Here is a 14,298-nt window from a genome sequence, read left to right as displayed (position 1 = left end):
TTCACAGAACAGCACAAGAACTCAGAAGTCTCAGGATTTACCAAACAAAAAACAAGCTAAGCTATTAACTACTAAGACTAATTCAGACTTAATACATACAGTGAATGTTTAATAAACTCAAAATTACTGGCTCTTGTATCACCCATTTTTTTCCAACACATCTAAACTTGTAAACTATGAAAATAAATTTGAAAAATGAGCATAAAAATCATAAATGAAACAAATTATTATTAAAACAAAAAACTGCTTTAAATGTGTCCATTTTAAAAATATAAGTATTTTGCCATAAATTACTAAAATAAGAGTTCTCTAAAAACTTTTTTCCCACTGCAATCATCCTTATTGGAAGCAAAAATGCAATACTACTATCCAGTACTTTGGAATTTCCTGCCATTTATGAAACAGCCTAGATAAAATGCTTTTTTAGTAAGTTGTTAATAGAGAGTCATGAAAACTGCAATGAAACTGTACCAGCAAAGTTCCAATAACGGTCATCATTTGAGCACTTTGCTCCTAAGGAGTCTAAAGAGCACTAGTCAAACTACCTTCTGGGCTTTGGTTTTAAGCAAGCTTGTTAGTTGACCTGGTGCTGGTATCATTTACATGACTCACCTCAATAAAATCTAAATTCCATTAAGGATCCATAACTTAGTCACTTACATACTATCATCCAGTAGATTACAATGTTCTACGTAGCACATTACTGTATATAGATATATAATCTATCTAGAATATCTATTATCTATACCCACACACACCCTTGCAGAAGTATACATGTTTATGGATCAATGGATCTTTTTCTAAGACACCTCTGAAATACCTACAATAACCACTAACTGCAGAAAGAAACCAAATGGTACAATTGCTACACTGCATTAGAATTCAAGGTACTTGATCATCTATCCCCGAGACATTCTATTTCCTAATGAAATTTTTGTTTTCACCCCAAGTAAAAAAAGAAAATAAATTATTCTTAGATCAGCAACAGCACGCTGCCCAATTTGCTCTCATCCACAAAGTAAGCATCTTGTTTTAAGATGTAAAAACGTAAATAAACTCTAAAACATCTGCCTTCCCTAAACTATTAGATTAGAAATGCACCTCTCACTAAATCCCTCACCTAAACTTCCTTACTTCACAAAAATGAATTCAACAGAATTCATCCAATAACTGCCTTAAAAATAAAGCAAAGAAAAAAAATCAATCTGATTCTATTTCTAGTTATTTTCGCCAATTATTTTGTGCTACCTTAAGAAGAACATCAGATCAATGCACTAAATGTTATCCTGCCATTTAACAGACCTAAGTATATTACAGAACTACTACTCATTGAATAAGGAAATAACCATCATCTCTAGTTCTATTCATATTCGCTGTAGTCCATGGTAAACAGAAAATCATAACCTAGCATAACCTCAAGCTTTCCTATGTACCACTGTGTAAAGATATATACACTGTTCTTACCAAAGTCCCTTCCAAAGATAAAGATTCCCACTCCAACATTCTTTTTACTTTTTTTCCAAGAACAAATACAACTTACTTTTCATTTTGAACACAACTAATAATCAGGTAAGTACTGAAATTCACATGTGTATCCCAAATTTAAAACTCAATTTGCAAAGAAAATCCACATGATACGGCTGAATCTATTCCAAAAACCTACCTGCTCTCCACAAAAACAGAATCTAGACCCAGAAACTGATACTCCAAAAACCTAGCTGCTCCCCATGAAAATAGTTTTTTATTTGTGAAACATATTCCTACAGAGAGCATTAACCAAACCTAAATACTCATAACTGGGTTTGCAAAAAGAACACTGACAGCTGTAGAAAAATTGTACATGTTTTTTTAAAAAATCTCTAATGATACCTATAATTATATAAACCAATTCAGACTCTACAACTTCAACAGCAATGGGAATTTTAAAAGATGCCCAAGACATATTAAATAGGTCAGGCATGTTTCACACTTGTTGGTGCCACCACAAAACCAAAATTACTGAGCAGGATGGATATAAGCATGGCCTGATAGTGCAATTCTTAAGTCTTCCTCCTATCTAAAACAGTTATAGTAATATTATGACTACTATCAAAACTCAATCTTTTCTAAAAATAATACATATACATCCCATTTCAAAAAAGTAGAGATAAGGAGAGTATCATAGTAGAGACTATGTCTAAAATCAGTTTAGTTTGATAACTGAAAAGTTAGGTTTTTGACACTTGCCAGCAGTCCCACAACGTGCGGGCCCTGGGCCATCGTGGCCTGGTGCCAGCCTGATGCAGGGCCAGGCTAAAAATAGCAGCCAAGCAGCAGCTGGAACACATAGGTCCTTGTGACCTCAGCTTTATTTCCCTAAATCAAGGGAGGCTGGAGGGGAGGAGACAACTGAAGGCAAAGAAGGGAACAGAATAAGCTCTCAGCTGGTTATCTTCTACCTCTTTTGGATTTCTTCCCTTTATTCCTACCACACCCTCCCCCAACACTCAAGAAAGGAGGAAAGAGAAGGCAGTGTGGGAAGGAGAGAAAGGAAGCAAGACAGTATAGCGCTGAAGAAGGTTGGGTTCAGAGGCTCCTCCACCTCCTACTCTTAAGTTTCTCTCCCTTGATTCTATCATCATCACAAAGCAGCCACTGGTCATTTATTTCAGTCTCCAGGTTTACCATGGTCTAGAGAAAGTAGAAGAAAAAAAATCACACAGGTAATTGGCGGGGAAGGGGTGGCCTAAAAGATAGTGCCAAGAGTACAAAATTTGAAATGCTAAGAAAGCCTCAAGAGCACTAAGAAAACAAAGTCCTAAAGAAATAGGACAAATGTGGGGCACCTGGGTGGCTCAGTCGGTTAAGTGTCCGTCTTTGGCTCTGGTCATGATCTCATGAACTCCGCGTCACTGTGCTGACAGCTTGCTCAGAGCCTGGAGCCTGCTTCGGATTCTGTGTTTCCCTCTGTCTCTGACCCTCCCCTGGCTCCTGCTGTCTCTGTCTCTCAAAAATAAAAAAACATTTAAAAAGATTTTTTTTAATAGGACAGATGTATTTTAAAAAGATGCTTACTCACATCAGTAAGATTACAACTTTCTGGTATTTAAGTTTTAGGGGGTGATTTTATGACAAATATTTATGAAAACCATGACCATCTTGTCTGTAGAAATCAGTTAATATAAAGTGGTAGCAGGAGCAAAGGTTGAGTATAACCAAATACAATGCTGCCTTTAACCTCTCCAGGCCGTCACCAAAAGATCAATACAACACTAGAAGAAGCGCCAGGCTCTTCCCCTTACCCTGAAATTATAAAATATCAATATTTCATTTATAAAAATGCTGGTCACTGTAAACAAATATTTTAACAGGTAGAATGTGGCAGGTTTAGCATTCTAAATTGCACTGATCTAATTAACAGAATTTAAATCTTGCTTCTGTGGACTCACTCTGCATGCTACCTTCTTATGCATATTTTCTGTATAATGTCTTCCATCATTAGAGATCTGACACCAATTAACAATGAAAAATGCATTAAGTAAACAGGGAGACTGTTAAATAAAAAAGGACCAGGCAGTGAGTCACCTGAATTGTAAGCACATTAATTCACTAAATGAGCTTCCAATTTATCTGATCAGTTTATTCAGTTAGTACCAGTTTAAATGTACTGACAGGTCATACTGCATCCTTCAGACTAACACCTTTCCAATAAACTCTCTGTCTCTCCAATAACATGAAATCTTTTTACCAGCCATAAAAAATATGATTTTTAACCAAAACATTTAAAAAGGGCCTTAAATGAGAAAAATATATAACTTCTAAAATTTACCTTGAAAGATTACCTTTGCCTCATATATGCCACATTTAGATCTAACCTACAAGTTATTCCTCTGTCAAAAGTCAAAAATAGGGGTGCCTGGGTGGCTCAGTCAGCTAAGATACCAACTCTTCATTTCAGCTCACGTCATGATCTCAAAAGTTTGTGGGATTCATCCCTACACTGGCCACGGAGCCAGCTTGGAATTCTCTTTCTCTGTCTCTCTCTTTCATATTCTGCCTCTCCCCCACCCCTCATGGCCCAATCATATGCATGCATGCTCTCTCTCCCTCTGAAATACATTTTTTTAAGTTAAAAACCACCCAATGGAAGATGATCAAAATCACCCCACCTAATCATCTTCCAAAGTTGAAATGTATTCATAAAAGGAATTTGTGAAGTGCAGTTTTCAAGTCAAATTTTAAAATACATGTGAAAAATCATAGCCGTGGGCACATGGGTGGCTCAGTTGGTGGAGCGTCTGACTTTGGCTCAGGTCATGATATCATGGTTCCATATGTTCATGAGTTAGAGACCAGCATCAGGCTCACCGCTGTCAGCACAAAGCCCACTTTGAATCCTCTGCCCCTCTACCAGTGGTGCTCTCAAAAAAATTTTTTTCTTTTCAAAAATCATAGTTGTGGGGAGCCTGGATGGCTCAGTTGGTTGAGCATCCAGCTCCTGATTTCAGCTCAGGTCACAATTTCACGAAGTATGCACTGAAACCCCACTTTGGGCTGTGCACTGATGGTGCAATACCTATTCCACACTCTCTCTCTTCCACTCTCAATCTGCCCTTCCCCCACTCACACTCACCTTCTCTGTCTCAAAATAAAATAAACTTTTAAAAAAATCATAGTTGTGATCATAATTTAAAATTCTGGCTACTGGGAAAATCACTCTGTCAAGTAGAAAAGACTATAATAAATATAAAAATGAACCCTCTAGAATGGTTAATGATGACATATCATGAGCAGTTTTTATTCTTAATTTTTTTTATTGTTTGTTCATTTCTGAGAGAGAGACAGAGTGTGAGTGGAGGAGGGCAGAGAGAGAGGGAGCCACAGAATGAGAAGCAGGCTCCAGGCTCTGAGCTGTCAGCACAGAGCCGTATGCAGGGCCCAAACACATGAACCATGAGATCATGATTTGAGATGAAATCAGATGCCCAACTGACTGAGCCACCCAGGTGCCCTTCATGGTCAGTATTACTTAGAGGGGAAGAGTACCACCCAGAGAGGCTGTATCTGGGTCAGTAATATACCAGTCTGTGTAAATGGGCAAAAGTCACTTTCATTTTTTTCCAAAGCTTCAGTTTCCTCATCTGTGAAATGAGAATGATAAAAGTACCTACCTGATAGGACTGTTAAGAAATATAAAGTGTTTGGACAGTATGTGGCACAAGGTTAAGGGTATGAAAGTGTTAATGCTGTAATTACTATTACTGTTAGTAGATGTTGCTGTAGTAATATTAAAAAGCTCACTGTAAATCTTGCTTACTTCTATAAAGAAAAGCCCCAATCATACAAGAGAGGTCTTTAGGAATTACAGAGGTTACTAAAGTTTTGAGACCACATCAATTATATGAAAGACCCTATACATCTAAGGACTGTGTATATACCTTTAATGGCCTGAGGATAGGGGACACTGACAAAAATACTGAAAAACCTACAAAAGCAAGTCAAATGTAGAGAGGTTAAGTTTTCATAAACATACTGAATTTAGAGCCGTCAAATTTCTTACAGGGTATTAACTTCTGTTGTTCTGCCTAAGAATTTTAAACAGTCCATTTTTTATTATATAGGTATACAAGTATAGGAGTGCATTCATGTATATTCACACAACTGTAATGTAGTTTCATACAGTTAACACATAACTAATCTTTTCAGAACTTTAGTCTCATCTTACAACCTCTACAATTTCCAAATGTCTACAAATATTTCACAGTAGCATGTATTCAGCATGCTAGAATCATTGCCTAACTGAAGCCATTAGATTTTGGCCAGAAACTGAAATGCTATCTAGAAATACTTTCAGAACATTCAATAAAATGTTAGCCAAATAATCTCTCCAACAGTCCAATCATTTTACATTCAAGAATATGCCTGGCCTTGGGCATGTGGGTGGATCAGTTGGTTAAGCATCTGACTCTGGATTTTGGCTCAGGTCATGATCTCACAGTTTGTTAAGTTCAAGCCCTGCATCTGGCTTCTGCACTGACACAGCCTGCTTGGGATTCTCCGCCCACCCTCCCTCCCTCCCTCGCCCTCTCTCTCTCTCTCTCTCTCTCTGCCCCTTCCTTGCTCACACTTGCCCATGCTCTCTCTCTCTCAAAAATAAAATATTTATTGTGAAAGAAAGTATGAGTTCAAGTGGGGGTGGGGGGGCAAACAAAGGATTCGAAGCCGGCAGAGCCCAATGTAGAGATCAAATTCACGAACTGTGTTCGACTGAGCCACCCAGGCACCTCAAATAAATAAACTTTAAAAAAAAAGAAGAAGAAGAATAGGCTTGTCCTGGGGCCTGGCTAGCTTAGTCAGTGGAGCATGCAACTCCTGATGTTGGGGTTGTGGGTTCGAGCCCCACAATGGGTTATGGATATTACTTAAAAAGAAAAAAATAAAGAATATGCTGAGTTCTAGGGGTTTATGAAATTTACCAAACATCCCCAGCAAATTAATAGGCAGACTGAGGAGTGGAAAAACAGAAACTCAACATTTTAACTTTGCAATTTACTATCCCTCTCTGAACAAATTACTCAACATGTCTGGGCCTCACCTCTGCAAGTAGATAATAACTATCATGCAAATGCATTTTGTAAAAACAACTTCTCATCTGTTAGCATATTTTAGGAAGAAACAGCACAATGCATCTGCACACAGGGTCACTGGAATGTGCTTTGGGTAATGATACTCAAATGACACTAAGTTCATCTCCTTTTATGTGCACTTGTGAACATCAAATTAGTTACAAATATGTAAGTAAATATATGTAAATATATACAATACACATTAACTGACACGAATCTAATTATCACTGAGGAATCCCACAAATACAAAACACTTAACATACTTTTAACAAAGTTCACTTACTATTTGCTGAAAGTCAATCTTTAAATTTCAAATGAAAACCAGATTTTGCACTGCACTCTCTAACGCTTGCTTAGCTACCTTTTCTAAATGAGAAAAATAAAAGGAAGCATTGTTTTTAAAGAACTAAAAACCATATATAAAGCATATTCTTAGCAGAACACACAGCACTGAAGGCAAAAACTGCAAAGATCGCTTTTTCTTGTTTTTTTCTAAGCTCATTTATTTATCTTTGAAAGACAGAGAGAGAGAGAGAGAGAGAGAGAGAGAGAGAGCGAGCAAGAGAGCGAGAGAGCAAGAGAGAGCATGAGCAGGGAAGGGGCAGAGAGAGAAGAAGACACAGAATCCGAAGCAGGCTCCAGGCTCTGAACTATCAGTGCAGAGCCCAATGCAGGGCTCAAACTTACCAACTGCGAGATCACAAACTGAGGTGAAGCCAGACGCCCAACCAACTGAGCCACCCAGATGCCCCTGCAAAATATGTTTTGTAAACAAATCTAAATAACATACTTTATTTGTGAGACTGGTAGGACTGAGGAACTAGAGTCTCTTTCCATGAGACAGGACTATGTAGTATTTTTCTCCAAATTACCATCGGAGACTGATTTCTCAAAAGGAGAGTCTTCCCATCCACTTAAAGGAAACTATGTTTTCTAATTTACTGTAATCCCCAAACATTCACATATGTCAAAAAATTAATAAACCAAGAAAATTAAATTAGGTTTTTTTGTTGTGAGAAAGCCCTGGTCTTAAAATTAACACCACAATACTTTGAAAGATAATAAAAATGATTTTGTGAGTTTCATATGGTTTATTATCACTTAAAAAACAGTTGCCTATAATCTGCTTTGCTTCTAAGATGTTTATAGTTACCTATGATCTTCTTTTCTAGGATACTTGTCCCCTTAAGTATAACAGTTGAAGGTCAACAACAGTTCAAGTTTAATGTCTGCCCCTATAAAAATTTCTAACACCACAGGAGTTTGTTTCATTTTATGTGTATATAACTAAGCTTCTCAAAGGTACCAAATTCATTTTGAATTATTAAAAAAAATGGTTTCCTAACAAAAAAATACAGAGCGTGTAAGCATGTGGAATTATCACAGATCCAATCATGTAACTTTTAAAAGGGGCAGTTTTCTTTTTTTTCTGTTTCTTTTATTTTTTTAATGGTTTTTTAATTTATTTTTGAGAAACAGAGAGAGACAGCACAAGCAGGGGAAGGTCAGAGAGAGGAGACAGAGAATGAGAAGCAGGCTCCAGGCTCTGTGCTGTCAGCATAGAACCCTACGCGGGGCTTGAACCCAGGAACCACGAGATGGTGACCTGAGCCGAAGCCAGATGCCTAACCGACTGAGCCACCAGGGGAAAGGGGCAGTTTTCTTAAAAGACATCGGTATTCTTCCACTGCTAGCCTTTTCACTGAACTGCTGCCCAGTGAAATCAAACATTATTAACTAAACCCTTAATATGCGTGTGAACAGAAAAGATGCGCTAGCCTGCATCTTTCCAAATGAAACATTTAGAGTCAGAATGGCCGGCAATTGATTACCCATTGTGAAAAGAAAAGAGGCCCAGGATAAACATCTTAAAAATCTGCCAGGACATACTTAAGACAATAACGACTTGCATTGGTCAATTAATTGCAATAATTCTTCTACTAAAGGTCATGTTCACAGGCATCCTGCTGTTTCTAAAAGGAAAGGCAACAAAGTCTTTACAAAAAGGATGAAATTCAATGAACAGTTGAAATAAAATAACGAGGATGGCCTTTTTCTCCTCAGCCAGAGGGTGTACTCAGAATACAACTATATGGCAAGAAATTAAAACCTGAGCGAAAGTAAAAATGTTTGCTTAATTCAAATCTGCAATTCACCTTCCACATTATTGAAATCTTTTGGCTACGACAAGTATTGTTGTTTCCTGAACACTTTAGGTTTCCTTACTGGACCAATACTAGCCACCAGAGATGGAAATTCAAAGACTTCCCCACATAAAATTGAAAACACTGAAATATTAGCCTTCCTTAGAACAATGCTGAGCACATATTAAGTACTCAGATACTTTCAAAAATCAATTGTAAGCAATTCAAACATTTTAACTGGCACAGAATAAAAACATACATATGCAACTAGTTTCAAAATTTCTTCTTTTGTGTACTTTTTCAGTAATCAAAAGACAGAAAACATACAGGATCTAATTTTTAAATGTTCTATATTATCAACAACTCTTGAAAATGCTCTCAATGAAATATACTGTCACCAATAAACAAAACATTTAATTCTCAAAGGGTATCTAGAATCACATTTTCATATAACAATCTCTGGTCTATAAAGAAAACCAAAATACTCAAAGAAATGCCAACAAATTAGCCTTAAGTAAAATAATTAAAACTTTTATCTAACCTGATTCTAAAGATTCTCTTCTACTGCCTTGCCACTACCTAAGACAAGAAATTTTAAGTTATGAATCTGAAAAGCCCATAAAAATATGTTTACCAAAGTTTTAATAGAATTCTGAGCAATATTTTTTTCCCCGCAAAGTAACCAGCAAAACAAAACAAAACAAAACAAGCATCTCCTTTTAAAACTTTTCTTCTTCCTGCCCATACTAAAGACAAGACCCCAGTTTTGTTTAAATACTTATTGCTTTTAAAACTATTAATCACAAATTAAGCAAACTTGTTTCAGTACAAAAGTGAAGGCACACCAGTCTTCAGAAAGACACACTCCCCAAAACAAAAAAATACATATAAAATAACTTAAAAACACAAGATAATCTGTCTAAGATTTACTACAAAAATGTATGCTTCTGATTTTAAGAAAAATCCAACCATATGACAACCATAAAATGAAAAGTAAAACTCTCCCCAAAAACTCACCCATCCACTTGATGACTGCCCTTCTCCAAAGATACCTCCACTATTCAGTGGTTCCTTGTACAGCCTTCTGGAAATTTTTATGCATCTGTAAGTCTATCTTTTTGTTTTAAGCAGAAATTACACCCTACTATATGAACAGGTGACTTGCTTTTAAATATAAAATATTCTGGTCACCCTTTCTTGTCAGTATATATATTTATCTCTTTCTCTGCTTTTCATGGTTGCATAGAATTCCATAGAGTACTTCTTTTTTTTTTAATGTTTTATTTATTTCTGATACAGAGAGAGACAGAGCATGAGAGGGGGAGGGGCAGAGAGAGAAGGAGACACAGAACCGGAAGCAGGCTCCAGGCTCTGAGCTAGCTGTCAGCACAGAGCCTGACGCGGGGCTCGAACCCACGAATGTGAGATCTGACCTGAGCCGAAGTTGGAGGTTTAACCAACTGAGCCACCCAGGCGTCCCTTCATAGAGTACTTCTTAACCAGTTCCCTTCTGTTGGAAATCTTCCCAGATTCCGGCTTTTCAGTATTACAAATACTGCAACAAGGTTGCACAACGTACAGAACATCTTTGTGCATTCATATCAATGAGTGTATAAAATAAATTCCTAGAAATGACATAAAAAGACGGAGCCAAGCAGCTGGGGAGGCAGCATCTTCTCCTCCTCAACCAATTCTGCGTACTATCTACCCATCTTTTCTGTCTTCACTGATGTGGCAGAAGAATGGGGCATGTCACCTTTACTAAGAGTTAGGGGTGAAGACAAATTGATCATTTCTATTTCTTTGTGAAATGTGTTGCCCATTTTCTAACTAAGTTATTCATCTCTCCCTTTCATTTAAAAAAATTTTTTTGTGTGTTTTTTATTTATTTTTGAGAGCTAGAGACAGCACGAGCAGGGGAGGGAGAGCGAGACAGAGGGAGGTACATAATCTAAAGCAGGCTCCAGGCTCTGAGCTAGCTGTCAGCACAGAGCCCGACGCGGGGCTTGAACCCACGAACTGTGAGATCATGACCTGAGCTGAAGTTGGATGCTCAACCAACTGAGCCACCCAGGCGCCCCTCTCCCTTTCGTTTTTTAGACTAAGTTTTCAGAGTTCTCCTTAGCCTCCAACAAGCTGTGAATATTTACTCCAGTTAGCTGCTAAACTTGACTTACCATGTTTTCAGTCCTACAGAAATCTTTAGCTTTTTTAATCCAATGAAATTTGTCTTTTGAGTTGTCTTTACAATTTGAGTTCCAGGGTCATATTAAGAAAGCTCTTTCCCAGGCAAAACTTCAGGGAATTGTTTTACGTTACTTCTAAATTATTACTTCAGTGATGTTGATAATATTTATATACAAGCAACCTCAGCAATGCCTCCCTCTTAATATAACATCAATTAATAAAAACAAGCCAACTATTCTTTCTCCAAAACTTCCAGTAATTAACTGATGTGATGGGACAGTTCTGCACCAATTAAATACTGTTTACAACTACTACACCAAAGACTTATTTTTTCCTTTAAATTTCTTCTTAAAATAGGAGTTGAAAAATAACTAACATGTTTAATTTCTGAGAAGTCCCAATTCGTTGACCCTCAGTTCTTAAAAAATCTTCAACAGTGTCAAACAACTAGATTGTCCCTGCTGCATCTATAATTTAGTCATCTCTACAAAAGGCACTGAATACTTCCTGTACAAACAAACTTACAATTTAGGAATACCAGAAAATTGCTTATGGTCCTGTCATAGTATATGGTGTTCTTTTCCATGTCAGGTTCTGAAGCAAAAATGACTTCTACCTCAAATCACAAAATTACAAAATAAGCCTCCTCCTCTAGTACACCAATTCAAACCGCCACTTAAAGCTAAATTAGATGGTTAATCTAGCCATTCTCTCCATTCTTCATCAAGGAAAAGAAATCCTGGTCCTGAGTTTTCTATCTCACAGTGCCAGCTGCCAGGCATTTAATAGCCTTCCATCTCATAAGCTGACTGGCACAACAAGTAATACAACTTGGAAGTTATGGAAACTGGCAAAACTCAGAGGGGGAAAAAAGAATATTTTCCACAATTTGTACAGCACTTGTTTAGCACGCATGTAAGTGTTTCCGAAAGGGTGGTCAACTCTTCAAACTATGCAAGCAGCATCGTAATATCTCACATCAACCACTGCCAACTCCATTCAGTGGCCTCCTTCCCCTTTGGGGACTATTCCAAAAGTTACTATTTTCTTTTACAGCTCACCCAGGCCTCTTCACTGATGAAAGCAGGCGAAGCCCACGCTGTGTGTCTGTCTCCTGGAGAAGATTGCATCTTTTATTTATCGCCCCTTGGCTTTATTTTCACAGTGAATTCCTGGCTTAAATGCAATCAGCCAAGAAACCCTCCCTATGTGCTCCCCTGTCATTCCTCATTGCTTGCAAGCAGAGTCAAGCACAGAAGGGGGAAAAAAAACTCAACATTGCCAGCCAAGCCATAAAAATTCCCAAACTCTAGTTTGGTTATACTGAGAAACTGAGGATGTGCTTCAGTCCGTTACAACCCAGCAGGAAACAGGGGGTGGGGGATAAAAAAAAAAAAGAGAGAGAGAGAGAGAGATAACTTTAAAGAATGCTAATTAGATTTTTTAAGAAGGATGGAGAGCCTCAAAAGTTAAACCCCTCTAGACAGAAGGAGAAGGTACTGAACCTAGAAAAGACAACACTGGAGGCTGCCTTTAGAAATAAATGACCATGCAGAAAAGACTGCAGTAGAATTCAAATTAACCAGAAAAGATTAAAACAAATCTTAATTCTCTTTGGCGGCTCCTATCCAGACCCCCACCCAACTCCCAAAGAGAAGGATAAAAGGAAAGGACTACGGAAAGAAAAAGATTAAAAAATCAGAGACACCGATGCTTCCAACCCTCTCCCCATTCATTAGGTGCCATGTTCACCACCACAATACTCTTTAAAGTAGACAGCAATACGAGGGGGGGCGGGGGACAGAAAATACACCGATTGCAATCAGGAGAAAAATATGGGGAGAGGCATGTTTCACTATAGCATTGTTCTTTTCACTCCATCCCAAACATCCCCATCCTACGGCTGAAAAAGAGATCTAGCCAGAAAAAAACACTGGGGGTAGGGAGTAAAGACAGGAAAAGCTTTTAAACTCGGTATTTGAGAAAACTCTCATGGTCTGTCAGAGAAAAGGGCTGTGCAGCTTTAAATCACAAGTCCTTCTCGCCTTTGTCAAATATCTTCTACTTTACAAGCTCTGAAAAGAAATAAAGAGACTCTTTTGTTTGGGTCCCCCTTTTCGGAGGATGACAGAGAACTGAAAGGGGCACAAATAAACCTGAAAACGAGAACAAAGTGCGGGGTCGCGCCCGGCTGCCAGGCGGCCGCGCCTGGAGGGACGCGGCGCGACCGAGAAGCCCCTCCGCCTCGCGCTCGGGCAGCTGCCGGCTGCGAGCGCAAAGCCCGTACCTGCTCGCCGCGGCTCGCCCCGCGCACGGCCACCGGCCACCAGCGCCAACCAAACTCCGGCGGCAGAGGCCCCCGGGCACCGCCGGGTCCGACAGGAAAGGGAAGCGCGAGCCGCTCCTTCCCGGGCTCGCGTCCGTCGACTCGGGGACGCCCTGGGGTGAGAGGTTTCTGAGGAGAAGTGATCCTGCCCTCCGCCCCCCGCCCTCCCGCGCAGTACTAGGCAAGAGAGATTCGGGGCGGGGGGGGTGAAGGAGTGGTGGAGAGAGACATTTAAATCCGGGGGCCGCCGGCGGAGCTCGCCCGGGCCAGCCCAGACGCCGCAACGACCCCGAAGCGCCACGGCAGCCGGCCCGACGGAGCCCCGAGAGGAGCGGCAGTCGAGAGGCTTTAAAATGTAGTCCCCACCCCTCCAATAGAGGGGGCGGGGAAGGGGGAGAGAGGAGAAAGAAAGAGGACCGAACGGCAGACAAGGGGAGAGAGCAGGGTGAGCGCGGAGTGCGGCACGGGCGCCGGCTCGGCCCCGGCCGGCATTGTCTGTGCGGCCCGCGCCCCCTCCCCCGCCCCGCACGGCCCCGCCACACACACCCTTCGCCGGAGCCCAGCCGTCCGCCTCCGCCTTTGTCCACAACCACCCCCCCAAAACGGGCGAGCAGCCCTCCGGGACGTGCTCCCCAGGAGGAGGGCGGGGAACGGAGCGGGCCGGGGTCACCCGACACCCACCCCGCCAGGCCCGCCGCGGGGCGAGTCCTGCTGATTCATTTCCCACTCGCGCTGGCCCGTCCGGGGAGACGGGGGCAGGGAGGGGCGAGAAGGAAATGGGCGCCCCGCTGGGGAGGACGGTCCGGGCCGGTGAGGGCATCGGTAGGGGGTGCGGACGCGCGCCGAATTGAGGGGCTGCCCGGAAGAGAGGGGTCGCGCCCCCCCCCCCGAGAGACTGACGGACGGACAGACGGCTCCGCGGTTGCCCCATGACTCACCGACTTGCAGGACGTTGTCGACGCAGCCGCTCTCCAGCAGCGCGATGCCCCGGCGGAAGGGCAGCCGTGTCTCGTCGCCGCCGTCCGCTGCCCCGGCG

General features: G+C 40.7%; 1 protein-coding gene across 1 annotated transcript in view; it reads right to left on the bottom strand.

The window, feature by feature from the left end:
* Window positions 1-14,298, bottom strand: part of ZSWIM6 (zinc finger SWIM-type containing 6) — a 199,820-nt gene that overhangs the window by 185,174 nt on the left and 348 nt on the right. The window contains exon 2 of the mRNA XM_029941210.1: window positions 14,201-14,293. Within this exon, the coding sequence (XP_029797070.1) occupies window positions 14,201-14,293 (93 nt within the window). The remainder of the gene's footprint in view (window positions 1-14,200; window positions 14,294-14,298) is intronic.

Source organism: Suricata suricatta, chromosome 6, assembly GCF_006229205.1.
Source record: "Suricata suricatta isolate VVHF042 chromosome 6, meerkat_22Aug2017_6uvM2_HiC, whole genome shotgun sequence".
Taxonomy (NCBI): Eukaryota; Metazoa; Chordata; class Mammalia; order Carnivora; family Herpestidae; genus Suricata; species Suricata suricatta.
This window is presented reverse-complemented; position numbering and strand designations above follow the sequence as displayed.